Source organism: Homarus americanus, unplaced genomic scaffold (assembly GCF_018991925.1).
Source record: "Homarus americanus isolate GMGI-L3 unplaced genomic scaffold, GMGI_Hamer_2.0 scaffold50564, whole genome shotgun sequence".
NCBI classification, from domain to species: Eukaryota; Metazoa; Arthropoda; class Malacostraca; order Decapoda; family Nephropidae; genus Homarus; species Homarus americanus.
In genome coordinates this window covers 5,190,658-5,217,978 of record NW_024715014.1, presented here as the reverse complement: position 1 = coordinate 5,217,978, position 27,321 = coordinate 5,190,658, and the positions used below count along the sequence as shown (strand labels likewise).

The window sequence follows — 27,321 nt, the reverse complement described above, 5'->3', positions numbered from 1 at the left end:
TATGGGAACATGTATTACTATATACAGCTATGCTTTTGGGGGAGTATTTCGAGACAGGATTCTAGTTTTGTCTGAATCTCATACAATGCATGAATCAAAGAACCTCCTGGTGCTGAGAAGTTTGTGAAATTACTCATGGAGGATAGACTTAATATTTTTCCATTTGGATTTCATCAGTGATATTTGAAATCTTTATTCAAGGTTTGAATAAGAAGAGGGAAACACAGATTTGGTGTTAACTGTTTGCTCTAATGCAGAACTTTCATGAAGGATTTCCAAAGAGATTATACAGCAGTTGTAATTGAGTTTTTAATTTTGACTCTAAAGAATATATATATATATATATATATATATATATATATATATATATATATATATATATATATATATATATATATATATATATATATATATATATATATATATATATATATATATATATATATATATATATATATATATATATATATATATATATATTACAGTACTGTATCACATAGATGGTGCTATTTTCCCAGAGCACATTTCAGAAAAAATAGTTTAAATCAATACTCTATAGGTACCACTTTATCAACAAAATGAAGAAAAATAGAACACAGATAAAGTTGTGACCGAGTAATGACTGAATTCATCAGACATTCATTATATGGCTGAATTAAAGTTACTGCAAATTTAAGAGCCAATTATATATTGTCTGTACAGTTAGGCAAACATGAATACTTTAATTTAATTTAGTCTTAAGACTGCAGTACGGATTTACTGTAAATCCTTTCTATAATGTTACAATTTAGCTACAAAGAGGTTGTATCAGCTCTCACCTACAGCCGTACAACACTCATAAATGGTTACCAATATTGAAATAGAAATCAAGAGATAAGCTCAAGCCCAATGAACCCATACAATACTGTACTGCCAACTGACAAACCTCATTATAAAAATATATGAAAGATATGATTAATAAAGAGCATTTTTAGTCTAGATGCTTGAAGTTGTCAAATTGATCATCTGAAGAGGTGATCCATCTCCTTGATACAGTCACAACCACACCCAGTCGGGCACTCACTGTGGTCACGGAACCACTCCAGTATATGGTATGCATGACCACCGTGACCACACACTACACAGAAGTTACTGGCACCTGCAGGAAAAACACCAAATTTTAACAACAACATCTGAACATAGATACCTCAAAAGTAATTGATTAGCTCAACATGACAGAAATTTAAAAAAAAAGAGTTGCTCTTAAATGTCTAAGATGATACAATATGAAAAATGTCATTACACAGTAGAATCCCTTGTTATCCGGTATTCGGGCAACTGGTAGATTCAACTAAGTGGCACCATAAAGATACAATATATAATACAAAAAAAATCCTCCAAAATCAGCTAAAATCGTAAGTTTGAATACCACGCTCAACGGGGATGAACTGCCATATTTATTGTTATGATAAACAATGAAGTCGATACATAGCATATCATAAAATACAATAGGACATACCGTACAGTATTTTATGTAAAAAAAATTGCTTCTTCCATGCTTAAACCATCCTCTGGGTAATGTGACATAGTTCAGGAAGCCCCTCCCCTCACATAAAATAATAAATACTTATCATAGTAAAAATATCTCTGAAATCTTTACATACCCTTGACAGCGACATGGCATATTGCACAGCTGAAGGAAAAACGTCGACAATAGAGACATTGTGGGCCTTTAGCAGACTGACCACAGTGAACACAATCAGTCTGAAACTCAACTCCTTTGTGTGCTGGTGGTTGTCCTTGTAGATACTTTAAAATCTGTAAGACATTTATAAAGAGCAGTCTAGTCATTTAAGATATTGCATTAGTTTCTGGTGAACAGAGGAAAGTGATTAGTAAGAACAAGGTAGAATTTTGTCATATATTTATTAAATGAGGAAGAACAACAATGTTTTTTATGGGAAAGGCATCTATTTCTGTTGAAAAACAATGAACTATACACAACTGAGTATTTAAGAAGGCCTAAGAAAAATATCAATGATTTCAAAGTCTATAAAATGCTGCTGACACACTGTAAGGTACCATATACTTTATTGAGGGAAAAAAAGTTAATGCTCAGATTTTGTGAAAAGGGTAATACAGTACAGTACAGTACAGTATAATAGGATCTCAGAGTAAGTGCAAATTTACATATACAGTATTTGGGTTCCCCCTATACAGTACAGGTAAAGCTTGATTTACGATGTCTCAATTTTCGATAATTTGCATTAATGATGTTGATATATTAAGACCACTTCCCTATTCGCAATGTATTTTTTATTTTGTGTTATTTATGAGTACAGTATTAATTTTGTTTATTCCTCACTTTTACTGATACAGGTGTACATTACATATTATTTTATGTACATAGAATAGCTCTTTCTACACTCAATCCATCCACTGGGCGACGTGACACAGTTCAGGTACTCAGCCGGGCAGTCACCCAGCTGACTCACATCAGGAGAGGGAGGGAGGGAGCATGGCTGGAATGGTAAGTTGGCTACCTAGTTACAGCCCACTGCCTCCACACATACGATCACTTCACAAACTTACACACCCAAGCTCTTCATTTTTCTTATTTTATAGTTATATATCGTATTTTCTTAATTTCTAAGCCACATTTTATCTTGATTTTTTCTCAAAAGAGCAAGGGCAAGTGACAAACAGGCTGAGCTAGCGAGATATGCCGGGTGGGTTAGCGAGCGCAGGAGTGAGACCCAAGTGTAAGGACAGACGCGTATAAGTGGGGGTCTCTCACTATGGATACCCATACTATAAGACCCTACTGTACACTAATGGTGGTTAAAAATAAATAAAAAAGAGATATGACAGGAGATAGAGAAATGCTCACCATTGCACGCTGTTCTAGTAGACCCCAGCGATAGAGGATGTCAGCATATGCCCGTTTCATCTCATCAAACTGCTGACTTCGGTTACAGTCCAAAAACCTGGAAAATACATTTAGTTCACCATATTTTATCAGGCACAGTACAGTAAACTCTCGCCAACTCGGGCCCATTTTATCTCTCATCCCGGAATTCTCTGACAGGAGGTCGGTCTTGGACACGTTTTCATCCATCTTGGACAATATCCAAAATGGATGGGTGAGCTCAGACAACTGTAAATTTCCCTGAAGGTTTTAGAAGTTCCCAAAGATTCTTGAAGGTTCACGAGGCCCACTGAACATACATACCTACAGGTTGTGTAGTGTGAAATGAAGTGGATGTGTAGTGAATACGATGTGGATGTACATATATAAGATGATGTGGGCGTGTTGTGAAGATGAAGTAAATCTGTCGTGGATATCATTGGGATGTTTAGTGGAGATGATGTGGATCTGTTGTAGAAGTGTGGATGTATAGTCAAGGTCACGTAAGCCGCATCCATCATCAGTCTCACTGTATTTGTGCATCATCGTAACTTTAAAGGTAGTTTCATATACTGTATTGATTAGTTTTTCATAAACATTTCATTTATTTTTCATAAACATTTCATTACTTCCATATGTTTAACTAATTATTTCTCTCATTTACATTATGCTTCATAATTAGTAATATGTTTCCTATACACAATGCATTGTCGTTCGTCCACAGTGTCATGATATGGTCTTGGTATCCATGTGATTGGCAGACGATGAGCTGCTCATGTCGACCTTTATTGACAGGAATCTACGTTTGATATTTATTTATTAAACCTTTAAAACTTATTTAACAAAACACACAGTATTAATAACATTTAATGATTCTCTAAGAAATGAAACAGAAAAGACATAATTATTTTTTTACACTAAGATACACAACAGTATCTTAGTTACTTTAGACAAACGACCCATGAGGAATACATAAAGTAATAAACTCTTAAAACAAACACTTTTTCTCACTTCAACACAAGCAATATGCATTATCGTCCATCAATAATGTCTTCATAGTCATTGAGTCAGAACATGTGATATGGCAGCTGTGTTCATGTGATCATCTGGTGAATATTCTCAACAATTTTCTGTAGAAATTGGCTAAGTACAGTAGATTGTATCTATGCATTGCTCTCTATATTAAAATCTTTCAAGTACTTGATGAAGACTTTACCTTCCATCTCACACTATTCCCTCCAATGGTTTGTTGCCTCAGTGACTCAGTCTACTTCTGATTGTCCTCTGGGTAATACACATACAGTATTACAGTACAGTAAGTGGCTCTTTTCTGTTTCTTGATTTTTCCTTATTAGCCTACACCAATATGACTGCTTGGTCATATTGGCAGATTCAAAACATGCCAGACCACAGAATACTTGACTAGAGAGGTCCAGCCTGTACTAATATAGCAAGAGATTTGTGGAAATTGATGCTGCTGCCTTCTGGGCTGCAGATAAGCATATCCAAGATGGCTGGCAGAGGACTCTACCTAAAGTACTCAGACATGTATGAGATCTTTGTATCTATTAAAAATAAAAGTTCAGTTCAGTGCGTCCAACATTCATGAATCTTTAATTATCGAGTGGAACTTTTCCAGGGATCTATACCATACTTGTATGTGTATTTATACATTCATTGAAATACTGTACTCATTTATTTTTTTTTTTTTTTAAATGACCATATATTGGTTGTGGAATAATGTGGTGATTATGTTCAGTATTTTGCTAACTTATTACAACTCTGAAAATCCCCACAATGAAAAGTTTCTGGTCTCAAAGACTTTCAGGTTTGTAGGCTTGTATGTACTATATGAATAATTTTACGTTTAAATATGAAGGGGAAAGATAAAAATAAAATCATACTTGGCAGAAGTCTTCTGAAATGTGTCAGTAGCCTCCAATGCTGGCAGGTCCACTTCTTGGGAAGGTCTGGCAGCCTCTGACAGTGACCCCTCAGAGTTTGACCTGTAAACATAAAAAAGGTGATATGATAAACAGTCTGTTTCAAAGATTGTCCTGGGAAATTAACAATGAATAATTGATCCTCCGACCTCTGTATCACTTTGTATCATAAAAAGGCAATTAATCTTCCCATTAGCTGGAATAATTGATGCACAGCAGTTCTGGGTTTGAGATATTTCTGGGTATTGAGACAAATTTTCTGGAAAAAGATTTCTGAAAGTCTAAACTATGCATCTCACATGGAGCAGCTTAACTCCAGTCTGCAGTTGCTCATTGCATATACAGTATTTCATAACTACCCTGTACACTGAGTAGTTCTGAATTCATTTGGATAAATAGCTATATGGTAGCACCGGAAACACAGGGTTCTTGGTAGTGATTAAGTCTTGTCAAGGACTGTTCTCGATTCTACAACTTGAGCTGATAGAATGTTCCTTAGGTCTACTACCCTCTGTAGAAAGAAACAATCCCTTGTATTCATCTGACATAACATCCTACCGAGCTTGGAGCTTATGTTCCCTCATGTTGGTGGTTGTGTGACATCACAAAAAAATGGTCTGGGATTACATTTTCCATCCCTTTCAAGATTGTTAGTGTCTATGAGATCTGCCCTATGTGTCTTGTCTGAAGAGATGTTAGTCCTAAGGCCCTCAGCCTATTTGGATAATCAAGATGATATTGATCAGGAATCCTCTAAGTCAATCTGTGTTGCATATTTCTAAGAATGCTAAGTTTTTCTGGATGCATGGTTTCCTTGCCTGTATACAGTAATCCAAATTGGGGTGTCTGAGAGACTTATAAAACTGAAGAAGCATTTTCTTACCTTTGTATTTGAAGGTAAGACTTATAATTTCTAAATTCTGGTTGGCTTTTTTCACTGCTGCAGCTGCCTTCAGTGACTAATCTTTTTCCTTCTCAACAGTATCCAAGAAAGTGTTACAGAATGTAAGCGATTAGGGTTGTAGTATCCTATGTTATGTGCACAGTCTTACATTTTGTAATGCTAAAAAGCATTTGCCAGTCTTGCAACCATTTGAACAACTCATACAGGTCATTTTAACATGGTTGTGACATCATCTTGACTTGCTACCTTCCCAAATATCTTCCTGTTGCTCCTGCTTCACTTTATATTTGTAACTTCACTTTTAAGGCATGCTGATTTTTTTTCTAAGTAATATCATATAATGTATCTAATTTTTGTGAATATATTTTCCTTAATAACTTTTTCCAATAAATAAAGCCAATTTTCTTCTCATGAAATTTATTTTAGAAATCCTTCGTGGTTTCAAGAGGAAATTGCTGAATCTTCAAGTTTCCATTTTGGAAACTCTCAGCCCAAACACTGTTAAATTTGCAAGGTTATACTGTACAGGAGTCTTAAATCTAATTTTCTCTTTTAGAATAACTTTCATGCTTTACTCTTTTTATAAGAAATTACGATGATATTTTGCATAACTGCTGAATCAGCTGAAACAATAATTACAGTAAATTTCCAATATAATACATGATTGCCACAATGCTATAATATACAATACTTGCATTGATAACATACCTGTTGTGTCTCACCATGCTTGTGTCCCAACCTTCTAAATTCAGACAGTGAATTGTGTTGTACGGTGACCCACCCGTCTGAAATATAAAGTGTCAATCATTCTCTATTACAATAAATGAAGGAGTTAGTGTCTCACAACTGATGTAATATATACTCTTCAAATAGATCATCACTTAATTGAAGTAATACAAATTCAAACCATGAACCATCTACATACTGTGTGTAGAAATAAAAGATAAATATAAACCTTGAACTCGGGCTGAAACTAGTGATGTCAAAGCAAGCAAAACTGCAGCAACATTAGTGTTTAGGGCATAAATCTGCAGCCAGTTTAGGATAATCATAGCCTCATATTGAACTTTCTCAATTAACATCTTTAACACAGTTCAAATACCCCTGTACATCATATCAAATTTGAAACTCAATTTAACCATAACAAGCTAAAGCTGCTCATGAAAACTGAATTGCAAACATAATATAGTATTATTAATTTCATATAATTTGTAACACACAAGTCAGATTACTGTGCAGTATTTGAATTAAAGTACTGTAGTATTATACTGTAGCAGAATGAGCACCCTGTACATTATTTCATCCAAGTGATTGCACACACACATTCACTGGATTACAATCATGTACAGGTAACTGTTTTAGCCCAGTGGACGTTAGGTAGTTCGTCTAGGTAAAAAGTTAGCCTTGGCATTAGAATAGGTTGACTACTGCATCAAATAATCAAAAGGAATACAGTTTTCACAATTCAGGCTTTGGTTAAATAGTCAAAATTATATGTATTCTTTAATTTTTAATGTGAGCATACATAAACTAACAAGATAAACCACTTAGCCGAAAAGAATATGAATTTGAAATTCTTGATACATACTGTAATAATTAGTAAACAAACAAACACACACATAAGAAACTTTTTCTTTTTCAAAATTAAAATCCTCCTAGTAATATCTATGTTATTATACTGTACAGTATCTAACCACACACCAATGACAATTTTGTCTCACTCTCATAAGAACACTACGGGGTATTCTTAATTCCAGAATGGTACTTTAGATCCATTAATAAGAATGTCACTTAAATACGAGTAACAGAATTGTTGAAATAACAGAGAATTGATCCGAGAAATCCCATTTTATGACTGAGTCTGAACTAAGTTACTCGTGTATTATCTCATCATATCATGGGTCTAAACCCAGGCAACCATTAGACAAAGATGGTTAATTAGTTAACTGGGTATAGCATTCTGCTCACACAAGAGCCCATAAAAGGGGTCTGGGATTCAGAAGTTGTCATTCAAGACTGAAGGCTAGTGAGTCATGGCATCACATCAGCTGAGTGCACCTTATCTGTCACTTGTCATAAGTTGTGATTTCAGGATCAACTCGTCAGTTCCAGTCACGTTTTTCACATACCCCTTGTGGGAGGGAGGGAACTGAGTCACTTAGGTCATATATGGTCAGAAAATTGGATTTCCAGAAACATTCCATCAATTATGACCAATTATCTGTTCTAAGCAACCCACTTGACCAAAGCCAGCTAAACATTGGGAAGAGGTGGCAGTACAAGCTCCAAATGCTATTGTGACACACACCTCACTATGGGAGAAAAATATAGTTATAGCTCCCTAAAGCCACACAGCCTCACAGTGTTATTCAGGGTACAGTATTGGTTCATCATATTATTAGCCCCATTTTCATTATATGATGTTCCTGAGTCATGGTTGTGCAAGCCAGTTGTGACAGTTCATAGCTCTTAACAACCAACTCTGAGATATGCCTATCAAGCTCCATGTTTTGATTTATGAACCCAAACTCAAGACTCTGTATTGTTTATAAGAACTAACTTACTACAAACTTAGAAATGCTTCCAAAAAGTTACAAAAAGCTACTTGTCCTAAGAATGGGGCAACCTAACATTTCTGATCTACCCAGTACAAATATAATCAACAGATTAGTTCCAGCCACCACTGTCTCGGTGTTACCTGGGTTTGGACCCTATTAGCTTGGTGTGATAATACACGAGTTGTTTACAACAGGTGTAAGGTCATAAAATCAGCCTTGAACTTCAATTAAACAAGCATAATGCATTCATGAGTAAGAATTTCACAAGAATAAATCACACACAGAACACAAATAGTGTTGAAATAATACACCACATCTGTCAAGTAAGAGGGCACAACAGATTAACTTGAAACACACCAGGGTTTCGTTCATGCTAGGGGACTGAAAACAGGATTGACCAAGAATTATAATAAGCTGCATCCAACTTGTCAAAAAGTGCTCTCAGAATGTCAGTCAGTCAATTAGGATTAGCATTAATAGAGTTGGCCAACACTTTAAAAAATAAACAGTTGAACATTTTAAAAATTTTCCTCAAACTTCAAGGATGTTAAGGTTCTAAACAGCTTGAAAATTCTGTTAATAATAAGGAATATTTTTTCAGAATATTAACTCCTATGTTTTACCATCTCTTTACTAATCATATATTTGATATCTTTTTAATGTTGATACATACAGTACTGTACTATCATATGACAAGGCCTTTCCCCTTCGATGTAAAAGGTGTTAGTTTAAATAAATGAAGCCTTCACTTTCCTTCATTTCTCATTGAAAAAATAACTAGAGATCAAGAACTAAAATATGAAATTCCACTTTATAGAGCCTTTCATGTCCACGGAGCTTGGTGTTCTAATGGCAGGCTCCACTATCCAGCCGGATCAGTGTCAATTACTGTTTAAACATTACTGTATTTGCCTAATACACCCGGGTTAGTGAAGCAGCACTCCAACTATCACACCTCTCACACCACCACCCAAAACACAATCTTATATCACTATTGACATCACCACCCACAACATGACATTGGGCTGTATTCACAGTCAACATGCCCAACGGTGTGCCCGACCATCAGGAACCTGAGGCTCATGGTGGCAGGCCTTATTCAAGAATGTGCTTTGGGCACTACAATGGATCAGAATTCAGATCCATTGGGTAAGGCTACCAACATGAGCAAATTGGCAGGATGGCCGGTGTTTGGTGTGCCCCAAGTTAACTATCACATGTAAACAAATGGCATTTTATTTAAATCATTTCAGAATATTAATACATTCTGTTTTATTTCATTTGTGTTACAGATCTTTGATTCCTGTGTTTGTTTGGTTTTCAGCTGTAGAGTGCCACTTAAAAATAATTCATAAAGATTTGAATATAGCCTTTTCCTTTGTGATGAGGCTGACTGGGTTGATCTTAAGCATCATCTGGTGCTTTGTGCTTGCTATATGAATTATTTTTGGACCCTAACCATCCTTTTCAATAACTTGCCCGAGAATTTTATATCCCAGCTACTTGTACTAGATATTTATGGTACTGTTAACCTGTAGGGTAGCGGCCTTAAAACTGATTTAACGGAAGGCTGCTATAGACGAAATGTGATTTAGAATGTGTAAAAATACATTTCATGTATTCTGGTGTCCAAAGTTCAGACACCTACCTTCTGCAATGTACACAAGAGGGTGAGGGAAGGCAGGAGAAGCTTCCATTACAGCTCACACTAGGGATAAGACTGCCAAATGGCAATGCAGTATTTTTTCTTTTCTTTTATTTTTAATTATTATTATTTATATTTATTCCTCACATTTACTGGTATAGTATCCAATTACTATTACTATTATTATTATTATTCTGTACAAAGAATAACTTCTTCCACTTGCAAACCATCCACTGAGTGATATGACATGTTCAATTGCTTGGCCCAGCAATCACAGGGAATGGCTAGAACCTTCCACGCATCCCGTGGGTCACATGTGTTAAGTCTATTCCGATAATACGTCATGATATAGTATTGGAATATTGCGAGTTATTGCACATCACTTTTTAATAGCAGTGACAATGGAAGAAAAGCATTTGAATAGCGACCATTGTAAAACTGATCTTTAGCCATCGCATAGTGGTAAATTGTGTTAATTTTTTTACATTGTAAAACTGATTGTGCACATATTGATCATTGCCTGTACATGCCATCTCCATGGATATTATTCCTCATTATCCCTTTGCTCATTTCACTTAACGATCGATTTTTCAGAAACATCCCAATTGTTAAACGAGGGATACGTGTACTGTATTTTATTACACTTTAAATTTAGTTACAATTTATATTTAGTGGTGTACTACTGTACGTCATGGAGCCCCTGACAGCCACCACTAATGACGAGCTAAACAAAATGGGATCATTCGAGTCTATTTGGTGTGATTTGATTGCTTAAAACAAAAGCACGCTGACAGTAGGTGTGTGACTCAGCCTTGAGGTAACAGATCCTCATAGAGTCATCCTCATCACGGGAGACTTCAATAATGAAATAATAGACTGGGTGAATCTTACTACACAAGCCGAGGAAGAAGAATTCCTTGATCTCATTCAAGATTCATTCCTCACACAACACATGTCAGAACCCATGAGGGCGACAACATTCTAGATTTAGTCTTGATGACAAGGTTCACATCAGGGAGACACAAATTCTGACCAGCAACCATTACATACTAAAATGGAATACAATCTTTGATAGTTGAAAGAAAGTTGCTGAGAAGGAATACTGTGACCTCAACCATGGAAATAACCAACTCGTGAGAGATAAACTACTGTACGAATAATTAACTGGGAGGAAATCATTAAAGAGGAGCCAGACATAGATGAATCAATGCAAAACTTCATGGAAATTATTGAGTTAACAGTAGAGGAATGTGTACTCTGGAAAACAAAGAGAAGAGGGAATAAGACCAAGTGGATGAAACACAGATCTAGAAAGACTGCAAGAGAAAATACAAGTTATGGAAGAAACACTAGAGTACTACAGGGCATCATGTAGTACAATAACCCCTCGATAACTCGGAATTTCATATAACTCAGCATGAATACACTCCAGGAATGCATTAGTATAACTTGGGAAATGCCAAGATATATAAAATTATCTGGGAAAATCTCAGCATATCTGGCCACCTACATCACCTACCATGCCTCTGTGTCACCTACCATGCCTGTGTCACCTACCATGCCTCTGTGTCACCTACTATGATGCTTCATTCTTTGCCTGCAGTGATGGTAAGTGTTACTTTATTTACATTTAGTAATTACAGTACATGTACACATATGTGGGTCGATAATTTGTTATTGTTGTATTTTTGTAGGAGGGGGGAAAGTGCCTCAATAAGTCGGAATTTGGGATAACTCGGCAAGGCCAGAGCCCCATATGTGCCAAGTTATCGAGGCTTTACTGTACTGTACAGAGTGAAAACGGTGGATACCTGAGTCTACTGTACTGTACTTTGCTAATTTCTTCTTTTTTGGTACAATTTATTCCCTTAGGCATAATTTTCCTTATCTTTCCATGGTGTACAAGAACACACTATATTTTTTGTGTTTAATTACCAAAATTATATTTTTGTCATGGCGACGAATATTCACTTTGTAAAAGTTCTCAGTCCCTATCTTGCGAAATAACCCAAGCCAACTATAATCTGAAATAATATGGGGAGACAAATTCATCTTATTTTATTTCAGGCTTTTCTTAACTTCAGAAAACCTGGAATGACTTTCTAATATCAGGTGGACAAAAGAAAGTGTACCCCAAACTGTCTCCTCACACCTCCATCATACAGTCAACCCTCACTTTAGACGGTTAATTCAACCCACAGGGTACCGCGGAAAGTGAGAAACGCGTAAAGTGAACAACATAACATATGGGATTAATTGAAATAGAGACCGGGCCGACCCCCAAACTCCACTTTTTGACGACACACAACTATGTTGTAGTAAAAATATTATCTTAACTTTATGATGGTATACACACACAATTAATAATTAAGAGAAATATCAATAATATTAGGTTTTTAACACTTACATTAGTAGAAAAGATGGCTGGGCACACGGGGATGGGGGATTGGTTCCGAGGCAGAGGGCAGATTATTGGCCCTCACCTGTATCACTTGTATCAATTGTATCACTATCCACCACAGAGGCTTGAAGGGCCTCTTTGTCAAACCCCTCAAAGTCCATATAAGTCCATATCCTCACTATAATTATCACTATCACTGACTTGGGCCGGCTGTGGTGGGTGGCGGGTGATGAACTCGGTAATGTTTTGATGACTGGGCGACCTTGTGCGCACCATGCTCGCGCCGCTTACACAACATGGCGGATGGCGGGAGAGGGCGGGAGAGATGACGGGAGGTTTGGATCCAAAAATGGCGCGGCTCGCCAGCCGCTCTCCGCGTAAAGGGGTACACGCACCGCGGAATGTGTGACCGCGTAAAGCGAGAGTTGACTGTACTTTTATTTAATTAGTTTCTAAAGGACTAAATCAGTTACATGGAAAACAGTGCACAATAATTCCACTTTAGGAATTGAAAATACTTGTACCATATAACAATCATGTTCAGCTATGGTTATTATTAACATAGTGTTATGGCTAAATATCTATTGTACACAGAAACTCACAGTATTTCATGATTTACAGTTATAGAGAGAGACTGTTCAAGCCTTATTGGCACTGCAAGGGGGTATGTTAAGTATTATATAAACAAAAATTCTAAGGAAGGATTGAGAAGTGAAGAAAGTTGGCCATATAAAATTAAAACAATGAAAGAGGTAAAGACATGGAGTTGGGAAGAAGTGATTGATAAAGCGAAGGAAAGGCACCGAGATGTTTGGGGATGTTGAGTCAATACTAACACAAAGTTAACTACAGTGCATTATCTGACATAGTAAAGCAGCCCAATCCATATTATCAAATCACACATCTCAAATGAATGATATATTGAACTAGGAGCATAATGTTACACAGGTACTTCAACAATCTTTCATACAGCTGTTCTGACTTTCAACTGTGTTGCAATTGTAGTGCTTCAACTTTTAGTGATGATATGAAGCCCCTAAAATTAGCATAGCTGTTAAGCAAAGGTGGCTAACTTTTCTTTAGCATTATATTTCTACATTAGTTTTTCTGCAACATTACCTTACCACCCCGAAGAAGGCTAAGGCGATCCAACTTAGCCCATACAAACGATTGTCTCTGGTTTTGCTTCAGAGAACCATATTCAGGAATATGCTGTTAGGGAGACCCAATAATGAGGAGCATAAAAAAATTCATATACCCAATTTTTTATGCAATTTATAACCTGAAATACTTATTTTCTGCTACAATATATAAATACCTGTACATCACAAAATGTACTGTATAAATCAGCATAAATACACAGTACAATTATTTATATATAAATGAATAAGAAATCAAAGAATAAAAAATGTACAGAACATAAAGACTATTTCAGTTTCTAAAGTTCATAATGTATTTTTATTCAACTTGGATTTGCCAAGCCTAATGAGCTAATAGTCCAAGTTGGATCTAAATATTTTCTTATCTAAAGAAAACTATAACTCCATGTAAGACGGCTTTATTTCACAGATAAATCATATCTTTCTTCGGCATTTATGACCTTATACAGTAAGACCTCCCTAAGTTGGACTATATGAAGCTTGAGGCTGTCCGACTTATCTAGAATTCCGACTCATGTGTAACCTCCCCTCAGGTGCTTTTGACCATCATTTTGCTGAAAAATCCTTTCCCAAAACAATATCTAAGTTGACAGTTTACATTTACACTGTCCTCACTCATATTGTAGCAGGTGAATCTTGAAGTAGAGGACAACAGGAGGCTGTTTACACTTACAATACAGTGGGGGGTCTCATATTACGTGGGTCTCGCGTGTGCGGTTATAATTGATGTGGTTGGTTGAAATATGACCACAGTTATAACAACAGAAAAAACTTATGAATTATGAAGGATTTTGAAATGCGGGGGGACGAATTATGGGGGTTTTACTGCAGAAATCTTCAATAGCTGGAACAAATTTTTTAGCCTTTTGAGAAATGTCATAAAAAATCTTTCCATTTTGGGCATCGGAACAAGTTTCCATGGATGGAATTTTGTGCATTTCTGGAAACTTCTGAGAAAACCTATCCGTTCCAGGCAAGGGAACAAATTTCTGAGAGATTGCACCATGTTTCCAACGAGAGGATGTGTGCTAAACACGTGGGTGAGTTGGCTCAGAGTGCTTGTGAACTACTACTGGCCACTACTGTCATCTCATCTGCCTTCAGCACTTATTCAATAGTACTGTAGTGTTGTAGGGGACACCCTACAAAATCACGTGAGCATGCACTCTTTCCTGGTCCACTTGCTGATTAGGCATCAGCGTTTAGCTAACCACAGGGCCCTGTTCTTGGTCCCAGTGCGCTGATTGGCTATCGGACCAGCCGAGCATAGACCGCCACTGGACCAATCACAGACCACCATTGGTTTACCACACGGCACCTCACAGGGATAAATGGCGTGTGCCAGCATTCAACTCCATGCTCTTCCTCACTAGGCACAGAAAGAATAACAATCCACTGAACATTCTATAGAATAAAATTTATTTTTGAAAGATAAAGTTTTTCTTTCCCCATATCCTAGTACAAGAGCATCACTGAACCGTAGTGTGTTTTTGTAAAAAGTAGACAGAGAACTAAAGCAAATAGACCAAACAAACTACAGTAAATAATATTGTAGTGTATTATGACCCTGCATTTCCCTGGTTTATTCATTAAACAGTTGTGTAAGTGTACAAGTAGCTAAATTGAGCCATCCCATGTCACCCGCAGGTAATAAATAATGTTGTTAAGAAGGTAACTCCTTATCAAATACTATACAGTACAGTAGTCCCTCGCCAACTGCAGATTTGGGGTATCCACAGTTTTTACTCTGTACGTACACCATTTCACCAACTGCACCATTGAATTTCGAGTATCCGCGGTTTAGCACCGCATTATTTTCCCTCCATTTTCCAATGCATTTATCCATGCAGTGTCCAGCATCCTGCCACTGCTTTTGCCACTCTCTAAATGTCGTGATTCGTACCGTGCAGACGTATTTTACTGCTCCGGATACTGGAAATTTATTACATATTTTTTACTGTAATAACATTGGTTTTACCTTTAACTATGACCCCTAAGTGTGCACTGAGTGTTAGTGATAAAGGTGTGAAGAAAATGAAGAGGGCAAGGAACGTAATGACTGTAGAAAAATTAAGTTTAAATATTCAATAGACTAGTTCGTGATGTAAGTGTAGGATCAGTGGGACCCACCATGGGGATAAATAAATCCTCGATTCATACGATTAAGAAAAGTGAGGCTACACTAAGGGCTAGTGTCAACCTCATCCACCATTATCCTCAATGAAGGTAAATACCCCTTATACTATTTAATTTACAATATGCTATTTTACAGTATGTGTATTTGACTAAAACTTAATGAAATGTACAATACAGGTATTGTTTTGCAAAGTAACAGGGAACTTAGTTAGGCTTTGACGAGTGTTATCAGTGGCCATGGAACCTAACCCCCTATTTCCTGTAAGCCTTTAGTCGTTCCAACTGCTCATTAACCAAACACGAGGTTTTCTAGGACCCTAACTCCCATGGTTGGCGAGGGACTACTGTACATTATAGTGACACTGTTGAAAGCTGATTTGCTGCTCCAGGAACATATCCTGAGTAAACACCTTCCAATACAACTTACCTTTTATTTTCCATTTAAATTACAAATTATATATTTTATTTTTTCTTATTGAAGATGTTTTATTAATCATGATGAGTCACACACCATAAGACGCTGATCATACAAGAATATATTATTAAATCAATAAATAAACTCGGCGAATGCCAAGTATTCAGTGAACAAGTGTTGTTCTTTTCATAATCATTTTTTTTTAATTTTACCTATTACCTAAAATAGGTATTCTAAATATATTTACCCATTTCTAAATAGACAAGTATCCATGTTAAAGACAATATGTAGTACAGTATACATAAAAAGTTCATGTAAATGAGTACTGTACAGGTAATGAAATCTGGCACACCAATATGATATGTCTGAAGGCAGGACTCAAGACTGAATGATTAATTGTGGTAATTACATCCCTGGCAACTTTTTACTTTTACTTTTATCCTCTTCACCACTGATCGGCTCATTAGCCGGACTGATGTTAATTTTAATGGACCTTTTTTCTTTCTTTTTTCTGATTAATAGAGTGGTAGTCAAGAGCACCTCAGAGAGTCCAAAGAAAGTGAATTCCGGTGTATAGAGGTTTTCTTGTACAGTATACTATACTGCACTATATTTAAATAAAACTTGTAATCATAAACAATGGCAAATGAACAAAGAAAGAAATGTTTCTCATTTTCCAGGGGGTAGATGCCTCCCTTGTTCCTTCCTGTGGCTGCCCATGTCAGTTTGCTATGTACAGTATGTCTACAGTTTTGAAGATAGAGTTGAAATTTAGCTTGAATATATACTATACATGCACCCAAAAAGTATCACAAAGGTGAAGTTTTTGGGGTTTGGCCCTAGTGGTTGACCCCTACCTCCAAAGATGTAACCCCCTCACTGAAAACACATCCATTTTTTTGTTTCTTTGCTCTACATGACTACAGTTTTGGAGATAGGGAGTTATGAGTGCCTGTTCCATTAAGGAATGAGTATTATTAGCCTATCTTGCTCTGTATATGCCAACATCCCATGTCAACTTTCTTATACGTTGCAATAATACTCTATCTGTAAACAATCAATTCATTATTTGTTAATGAAAAGAACCTGGAAGAACAGATAGAACACGATGACTCAACTTGGTCACCATACTTGAGCAAGTCACAACAATTCTTCAAAAGGCAAAAAGGAATACAAAATGGAGGGGGTGGGTGAAACTGCACCCAAGAATATATGAGGCGCCGAGTGTGACAAGGTACCAAGCACCACCTCCCCAAAATTGAGTTATATTATTATCTGTACTTCCCCAATCTTTCCTCTATCTGTAGAAACACAAACTGTTTCAGTAGCACAATACTGTACTTGTAAGGCTGAGAGCCATATTAGTGAAGGTAGGTAAAATCGCCTCTACAGTACGTGATCTGCACCTCGAGGCGGACTGGGGGGGAGAAGAGGACAAGAGCCTGCAGCCCCTAATCGTAGCTCTCTCGCTCATAGCGACTCATTATTTTCTGGTCTATTAGCTAATGGGAGTCCATGTTTCTACAAAAATGTCCTAGGAATGCTATGTAATAACACTTGAACCTTTTTATTTTCCAACTGGCAGAAAGGAGGGAGTGAGGGCCATTGAGAGAAAAATAAACAAAACAGAGAGAAGGAAGGGCGAGGAAGGTGGGAGTGTGGGCTGGTAGCACGTGGCGTGTCATGTTCTGTGTCGTCCGAGTGACGAGTCTTATCACACTTTTTGGCGCTTGGCCCCCGGGTCAGAATATTGGTAATACCTGGTACAGTATTGTTTGCTTTTATACAAACAGTACAATGACGTTTGACTTTCTGGTGTGATCTTAATACATTATTGCTTCTATGTAATGAAAATTACAGTATACCTCAACAATGTATATTAATGAAACTACAAACACTACCCATCGAAAACAATGCAATTTATACTATAAACAATCGTTTCAATTAATATTATTACTTTTGTATCTGTGAAACCAGCTTTAAGAGCTCTACACACTGCCACTTGAATGAACTCAATATCTTCATTGGTTCAAAAGTTACATCATTTTGAATTTTTCCAAACTTTAAAGAATATTTTTCTTAATTGTGATTTTTGGCGCTTGGTACCTTGTCACACTCAGTGCCTCATATGAGAGGTAAGGCTGCACAGGGCATCAGTGGAGCAGAACAGGCAAGACATACCTTACGCCAAAAACGGTCCAGCAAGAGATGCTAAAAGAAAGATTTAGAAAGATAAATAATGATACTTGAGTGCTGATAATTGAAACTCAATTTCTTAATGCATACACAGTATAGTATTAAAAAAAACTGACACTGGTACCAGAGAAAAGTTCCCTAAAAACACAACTATTTCTACAGAACTCATAATCATTGAGAAGAAAATAATAATAATAACGGCACAGAACTATCTAAGAATTACACCAAAATACAGTTGTCTTTAAAATATGGTTAATACAAGTCATAACACTGAAAAGAAACATATTAATTTTATAAATAATAACGTATTACCAAGAGTATGTCATTTATTTAATAGTGTAGGTACAGTATGAGCCACAGTAATTGGATCTGCACTTAGTCCTTCATTCATCAGTAATAACATGCCTCACTGATGTAACACCAAGGCACCACCAAAATATTACTTAACTATTGCTTCATTCATAATTGGTTTTAATATAGTATTAATTACCTTAGAGATGTTTTCCCATCAATAAAATGTACAATATAGTGAAGCTAATATCTATTATTGTCATGTATAAACCAAGATCAAAATAGACCTTGTGTTTGAGTCATAAAGTCTATCTATCTATCTATCTATCTATCTCTTATCTATCTATCTTACTCTACTTTCTAATTAACCCTCTCAGCCTCACACGACGCCATTGTGGCATCAATCCTTACGGAATTATTCAGTGTCTGACTTATCTGAAGAAGACAGAATTCTTAATACTCTGTAATGTAATTATCCAATTTTTTTGGATTAAAATTGTAAGAAACAGTTGAGGGTGCAGTGAGCCCAATAAAACCCAATTTACTGGGAAATTAAGTTTGAGACACAATCTCAATGTGTCAATAAATTTGAGGCCCATTAGGACAGGATCACAGGGGACCTAATGAATCCTAAGTCACAACTGATACTTGCAAGAATGAAGACAAATATAGTAATCTTGTACCAAACAATACTCATAAAATCAATGATAAACCAGTAAACAGTCAGCATCCATTTCATATACTGTACACATAAAAAATGCAAACTCCCAATATCATAAATAATACTCACACTACTAGCCTCAGCACGCCCTTTCCTTGGATAAGCAGTACTCTGTGGTTCAGTTTTTGTGCCAAACACACAGCAGAGCATTGTTGCTGTTTGTACATCATTCAGAGTGAGGTAGTGATCCAAACTGTTGAAAAACAATTAGTAACTAGTTCAAAGAGAAATATCTTGCCAAAAAGATGATTAAAGAATAATTTAAAAATCTACAGCTTTGCTTTATGCAATTTTTAATGCATTACATATGGTCTTTCCGTGGTTTTAATATACTGTATTATAGTGTGTCTTCATAATATGTAAATCAGTACACTACATACCCAGTAATAAAATTTTCTTACCCAACTATGCCTTAAAAACCAACATTTGGTGAAGAATGATGTTATTAGAGGAAAGTTATTTTGTCATATATGGATCTTAGTGACAATATAGTACAGTGGGGTTTCATTTTTTATGCAGATCTTGAGTGCGTGGTTATTGCTTACGCAATTGGTTGAAATGTGACCATAGTTGTAGGTCACGCGGGTAGTGGTATATTGTAGTATTAATTTAGTGATCTTTTGCTTATTTAGGTTAATTTGACAAAAAGGAGGCTATGGATCACTCAAATTACCAAAAAATCCTGTGTTTGAGAATTAATGAGTGGTGGCAACATTGTTCGGGAGAGCAGGAACAATCAGCTGATACTGCTATGTTCTGTAAACAAGAGACCACAATAGCCCATCTGGGATTGAGTGTTGGATTTTGGGGGGAAAATTAATTATTTGTCAATAATGTTTTATTAACCCAGCACCAAATGAACCTGAATAATATGTGAATTATTGTGAAATTGCACGCTGTCCTTATAAAGGGATCTTGGGCTACCGAGCAGGAGGTGGTGAGTTGTCCATCTTCCCTCCCTCTTCTGCCATCCCTCACCGACTAACGCACCCAAACATAGTTTTGTACCTTAATATACGTAATTCAGATTTTATTCCTATAATTTCATAATACTGTATATTCCTATAATAATAATCAACTTTTTGGAACTGCACGGTTATTTCAGATCCAAATTAACAAAGGTACAGTGTACTGTATATTACTTTCGTCTTTATTCAAGGCATCTTCAGGCCATGAGATCCAATAATTCTCCACCCTAATAATGGTTTAGGTTACATCTATAAAAGACTAATAAGTTAATTTTTCTTAAAAATTTTAAACACATTACTGTACTGTACATACATAGAGTTAATCAGCTTGCGGGCAAAGGGGTGGTGAGTCCATGGAGAGTCCGTGTATTCAGAAGTATTTGTACCCAAACCAGGACCAAGTGAAGCTGTAGCTGCTGCAAGGGACCACACCTGTCATAAATAAAATTAGCTAACAAAGGAAATATAAAAAACAAAATACAAATCACAAGGTCCAAGATAACATGCATACACTACTGTACCTCCGCACAGTACACAGGACATCTTCTAATTGCTTTAGTCTCAAGGTAACAAATTTTTATATTTAGCAGACAGTTCTGGTTTACAATGAGAAGGACCGCAAAATATTAGCAGCAGATACAAACAAAAATACACTTATCTCACTGAAAACAAGTGCAAGCATACAGTACAGTACAGTACAGTACAGATGAACACTCACTGTCATATTTGACATAATTTTTAGTCAAATCAAACCACAACCTCTCAGTCATTTTTTATGCATGGGTGTAATAAGAGTCATACAAACACCTACATACTCCTACAAGACATTGAGTATATGTGTCTCCATTGTAAATAGTGCCTGTTATTAACTGGGAAATGTGATAAATTACAATGATATTCAGTCACTGATAGCAACAATATGTTGAAAATCAATACAGAGCATTTTACAGACCTGTATGTACTCAAGCACCTTACATCACTGATAGTCTGACTACATGTGTGTGTTGCTTGCTAAATCTTAACAATAACAATTATGTAGACTTTGTGATGTACGATAATAGTGTACAGAAAAAGCGTCACTGTGATCACTACAATATACCCTTATGTGTTGTGGGCTAAAAATAGAAAAAGCAGTGTCATTGAGAGTATACAGTACATGTACAGTATAGTCTTGATTTACACGGTCAATTGAACCCGTGGAGGTCTGCATAAAACGAGAAACGCATAAACGAAATAACAGAACATATGGGATTAATTGAAATAGAGACTTGGCCGACCCCCAAACTACACTTTTTCCAACACAATACGTACGTTGTAGTAAAAATAGAATCTTAATTTTATGATGGTATGCACACACATAATATAGAAGAGAAATATCAATAAGAGAATAATATACTGTACCAGGTAAAAGAAAAATCAAGGTTTAACACTTACATTAGTAGAAGAGATGGCTGGGCACACGGGGATGGGGCTGGTTCCGAGGCAGAGGGCAGATTACTGGCCCTCAGGTGAATCACTCTCACTATCCACCACAGATGTCAGGGCCTCCCTGACAAACCCCTCAAAGTCATCATCACTGTCACTATCACTGACTTGGGCTGGCTGTGGTTGTGGTGGGTTGCGGGTGAAGAAGTCGGTGGTGTTACGCTGACAGCTAGCGTTGATGTGGTCGTGATACATCTTGATATACGGCTCCATAGTTTGGTCTAGATGGTTATTGGAGACTTCATATCGGTGATTGAGAGTGTCTTTGGAAAGGATGAGCTTGAGTTTCTCGGCAAACTCGATGGCATCCTTTACATCACCATGTGTTAACTTCTGTTCTCGTTCTGCCGCACCACCTGCCTCCTCACTGATGTCATCATCTTCCAACATCTTCCTGATTACCTCCATGATGTCGTCGTTGGTGGTCTCGGAGAAGCCTGCAGCTGTAACACTCTGTACAGCCTCTCTTGCAAGGTCCACTACCACTGCAACAAACTGAGCTTCACCAGCCACAGGTTGCCTCTGCCTCCCACCTGGAATACCTTGCAACACATACCGCCACGTGTGACGAATCGTTGCCACAGACAGCTGCCCCCATGCCTCCACCAAGAAATCAACAGCTTTCTTGACGTTAAACATTTTCCAAAACTGTTTTACTCGCACTTCATGCTCCACCAACTCTTCTTGTGGATCCTCGTCCTCTCTCTCGCTATCTGTGCCACTCAGAAGGTTCCGCAACTCATACTTGGTGTTAGTGTAGTCGTTCAGGAGCTTAAACTTCTTTGCGGAGAAAGCAGCCTTAACGTTGCATATCAACTCCTGGTCCATGGGCTGGATTAACGACGTAGTGTTGGGAGGAAGGAAGACCACTTTTACACTGGGGTGACGATCCAACAGTAGGGGCAAGTGTCCTGGTGCGTTGTCAAGGGGCAACAAAATGTTAAATGGAACATTATGTTGCTCGCAGAATTTCTTAACGTCGGAAACGAAACAGTCGTCAGACCAGGAGAGGGACAGACCAGTGAACATGCACGCCTTACGTGCGGTTAGCCAGTGGACATTTAGCTTGGTCATGTCCATGTTTTTGTAGGCGTGCGGCTTGCAGGCTGTGTGGATCACCGACAACTTGAGCTTACAGGTGCCGGAGGCATTGGTGGTGAACAGGACGGTGATGTGCTCCTTCTGCAACTTCCGGCCCCGACACTTGCTGGCAGACTTGACAACGAAGGTCTTGGAAGGTAATTTCTTCCAAAACAGCCCTGATTCATCCATGTTGAACACCTGGTCATCGGTGTACTATCCTTCCTCCATAATTTCTTGTAAGAATGGAGGAAAATCCATCGCCGCAGCACGGTCAGCACTCGCTCCTACACCAACAATGTTAATGTTCGTGATCTTGTTGCGTTTTTTAAACCCTTGCAGCCACCCAGAGGAAGCAGTGAAGGGTTTGGGCTCTGCAATTCCCATCTTTCGCGCCACTGATTCGTAGAGTTCTCGGGCGTAGTCCTGCACTGCCCGCGTGTCGACCGCCACGTTCCGTCTTGCCTGACGAATCAAGTAGCTCACCAGTAAATTCTCAGTCTTGAGCAGCACCTTATTCTAACAATACTTCACCATTGAAGCACCTGCAGACTTTGTGATGCTCATGTGTTCTTTTATCTTGGCGGCATCCTTTTTGATTGTACGAATCGTAGATTCGTTAACTCCATGCTGGCACGCGAGATCAACTTGTCGGGTTCCCTTTTCTAATTCCTGGACGATTTTGTATTTTACTTCGTAACTTAGGGCGCATCGTATCTTCTTGGGCTTGGGGCGGCTTCGTCCAGGTAATTCAAGGTTTTTCTGGGGTGGTGGGGGTCCAGCGGAAGCCATTGTTGAACAGATTAGCGGGCACAAGAGAGAACAGTATACGCGGAGACTGAGAACAATGAAACTGGCCCGGCTGGGTCAGTGACTCCTTACCTCCCGTGGCTGGGCACGTCATATTACATAAGACCAATCACAGCTAGCGGCAGAGGGAGGTAAGGATAAGTGGCCCAATCACAGTCCGATACGTCATATGATGTCAGCGATAACGCAACAGCGACATACTGCGCACCCTCCCCGCGCCACTTCCTACGCATGGTCAAGAATGTACCGCGTGAATAATAATTGGCGCATCTGGACCTCTCGCGCCGCTTGCCGTGTAAATGATGCAATGAACCGCGTAATATAAAATTGTTATTCTGGCAAGGTGCCGCGTAAATGACCAAACGCGTAAACAAAATCCGCGTAAATCAAGACTATGCTGTACTCATATACAATACAAAGAAGGTGCATGATGTGGCAACAGTGTATTGAGTACTAGCAGGGAGAGGATAACAGCTGGCAGCCGTTCCCATGGTGACGGACATAAATCATGCCAAGAGGTCCCTATATTGGGCTACCAACGCTCAACAAGAAATTTTTGTTTTGTTTTACATAGATTGTTAAACATTCTGAGATGATTTCTGTAAGAAAAAAAAAACATTGTTTTGGCCGGCGCTGGCCTGTCATTTAACTATAATATCTTGTGGCAACGTACGGGTTAACACTTATTACACTCCATATAAACAATGTGGATCTGAGTTTGGTGATTTAGTGAGCTCAAGGGCAGCCTAATTCGAACAAACTCTAAATTGCATACATAAAAAATGAACAAAAATTGCTCTGATAAACAATAAGATTGACACATAGCTTATCAGAAAACAGAATAGCACACAATTACTTTATGTACAAAAAATGAGTGCCAGTGTAGCAGGCCAGTTCACACTCCTGCTAGTTTATACCCGGGTGTATTCTGACCTTTACCACGGATGTGTAATGAACTTTTGAACAGAACTGTACCTTTTCACTCAACTCCTGTGGTGATCTTTGATGCTGTGTCACTTGTAAGCAGATTATGACCAGTTACTGTAGTTTATCATATGTAACCATAATAGAGAAGCATTTAGAATGTCCTGAGATAATTTAATTAATTGATGTTTAATATACAATTGATGGTATATGTGGGAACAATCCAATCAAATTAGGATGGCCAAGACACACCATGACTGTCCTGACCACCTGTATCTCCACAACACTTACTTGCTCAATTATTTGCTACCGTTAAAAGCATAACTTTTGTTTGGTTACAGAAGTAGCATAAGGTCATCATAGGTGTGGGAGGTGGTGTTAGCAGTAGCAAGGTTGTGTTATGGCTGAGTGAGATCATACATCATCAAGACATCACAGCAAGGTGTGGCTCACTATACCCACCTGCCATGACCTTCCTGTTCACCAATAGCACCATCACCACAATCCACTGTATCAGATAATTTTTTAACTGAAACTATTTGTTTGTAGTGTAATTTATTTTGTTCCTATCATTTTAATGTAATTTTTACAGGTGCAAGGTGATAAAATTAGGTTACATATGTCTCAACCCAGATTATATGAACACACACCAACAAGGTTTACCTCGACATATTGATGCATAAAGTGTTTACTATTGAATATGCTGTACTGTACTGTACTGTACTGTACTGTACTGCAGTAAAGTTCAGATTATTATTTTTTATCATCAATATTTTTTCTTCTTTTTTATCTAATTTTACCACTTGCCTTGGGCTAACTGTGAAAGGTATGAGGGTACATGCATGGTTAATAAAATAACATTTAAACTGTTTGTGAAAATATATTCATGAATGGTAAATTCATGAAACACTCAGGAACTACTGTAGACAGATAGTAAATATGTTTCTTATTACAGTACTAACCTGAACAAGATCTTTTCGACCAACTGCAGCAGCCACATCCCTGTTACGTGTACATGTGCCGACAACATCATTTTCATCTAACCTGTCAACAATGATGACAATCAACATGAAGTCGATAAAAATAAAAATGACAAAATTTCTAAAAATATTAAAAGTTCAACCAATCACTTTTCACCCGAAACCAGTAATATGTCCTGAATTTTTCTCAGCGAATCGAGCATTGCTAATCCGAAATAAAGCTACACGAATGATCATTAAACGAGGGATAATTGCAATTTCAAACTCTACTTGTGGCTCTCTTTTATATTATCTGTTAACTTACCAGGTATACTACACCTCATTTTACACTATACTGTACTGTACAGTACAGATTTACTTTCATTCTTAATTACCAGTACCTTATCAATTTTTGTAAAGAAAAAAGTACAGTATAGTAGTTTAAAATATTGTAACAAAGAAGCAAGAAACTTACACATAAGATGATCCAAGATCTTTTGAAAAAGGCATCAGGGATTTAATATCATAAATTAACACAACTCCTGCCTTAAAGGATCGTCCTGCTTCATCCTCACTCTTGCCACGTTTGCTCTTTACTTTCTGAAATGAAGAACATTGAAAAATAATAAAATTGTTATCAAGGTTAAAGTCATGCAATGAATATGGTTACCTTGACTAGTTGCATGTTGAGGTTACCTGGTAAAACTTTTGTTGTCATAGCCCACAATATATATCCAAAAAATATATAACTATAATTAGTCAAAAAGGAATTAAACTGCCACCATTTAAGAAAAGCGGAGAATACAGCTGATGATCAACAAGGTGATAAAATATAACTGCTCATAATCAGGTCTAGTACTGTACAGTACATTCAAATGGCTATACTGTACAGATGTATTACTCAAATCACTAACTACTGTACCTGTAGCATACTGGCCTCTCATTATTGCATCCCAGGTCAGATTTAAGAAAGGTAATATTCAGTGTGACCTTACCAATCATCACAGGAGTCCTTCAGGCACTCTGGTTTCCTCTAGTAATAACAATGACTCCATGATTGAAGACAAAAAACTCATCGGGGACAATGGGGGAATTAAGCAAGCCACTGGCATCTTTCCCCAGTTACAACTAACTTAAGCCTCACTGAGAGAGCAATTTCCCTGTTCACTGATTACTGACATAACCAATGTTTGCTCATTCTGAGACATCTTATTGTGTATAACAGATGTTTTACTGAAAAAGGGCCTTATATTCTATAGATTATTAACAATAAACACACCTTGTCTTGGTAATAGTAATTGGAAATAGAGATGCTTTGCTCTGCTGATGGACTATGACTCATAGCAGGATACATGTAGTTGTACTTTGGAGAGGTTGGTACTGTGCCAGACATCTGAGGCATGAAATTGGTAATGTATGCACCCAGAGCTGACAGGGACCGTGGTGTAGATGACTCAGTACGAGAAGAACCTTTCTTCATAAATGTAGGTCGTGAAAAACACACCAGAATTCCTGTGAAGAAGTTAAAACTTCTAAATTTGGTCATGCATTTACTTTTTATCAAAATAAACAAATGTATTGATCAGTTATATGAAAGTGTGTACACTACAGTATAAAAGTTGTAAAAAAATCATTACAATGCTCAAATGTAGCTTAGAAATAAATAACATATAATATAAAACAAGAAAATGAAGAGCATGTATGGAGGTTGTTCTAGCCCAGCCGCCTCATATATTGTTACGTGTAATGAAACTTTAAAAGTTGTAAAAAAATCATTACAATACTCTAATGTGACTTAACCCTTAAGCCCTGGGTTAGGGTGCTGTTGGCAGTAACCC

General features: G+C 37.3%; 1 protein-coding gene across 4 annotated transcripts in view; it reads right to left on the bottom strand.

The window, feature by feature from the left end:
* Positions 1–457: 457 nt before the first annotated feature.
* Positions 458–27,321, bottom strand: part of LOC121854017 (GATOR complex protein WDR59-like) — a 57,589-nt gene continuing 30,725 nt past the window's right edge. Inside the window, exons 15-26 of one of the 4 annotated variants that reach the window (XM_042348413.1) lie at positions 26,763–26,995; positions 25,959–26,083; positions 25,487–25,568; positions 20,539–20,657; positions 19,327–19,450; positions 18,231–18,260; positions 13,458–13,550; positions 6,443–6,519; positions 4,792–4,893; positions 2,870–2,966; positions 1,644–1,797; positions 458–1,138 (exon numbers count right to left, since the gene is read on the bottom strand). In XM_042348413.1, coding sequence (XP_042204347.1) covers positions 1,002–1,138; positions 1,644–1,797; positions 2,870–2,966; positions 4,792–4,893; positions 6,443–6,519; positions 13,458–13,550; positions 18,231–18,260; positions 19,327–19,450; positions 20,539–20,657; positions 25,487–25,568; positions 25,959–26,083; positions 26,763–26,995 — 1,373 coding nt within the window. In that variant the 3' untranslated portion in view covers positions 458–1,001. The remainder of the gene's footprint in view (positions 1,139–1,643; positions 1,798–2,869; positions 2,967–4,791; positions 4,894–6,442; positions 6,520–13,457; positions 13,551–18,230; positions 18,261–19,326; positions 19,451–20,538; positions 20,658–25,486; positions 25,569–25,958; positions 26,084–26,762; positions 26,996–27,321) is intronic. The other 3 variants (XM_042348422.1, XM_042348417.1, XM_042348430.1) reach the window with 3 other exon arrangements.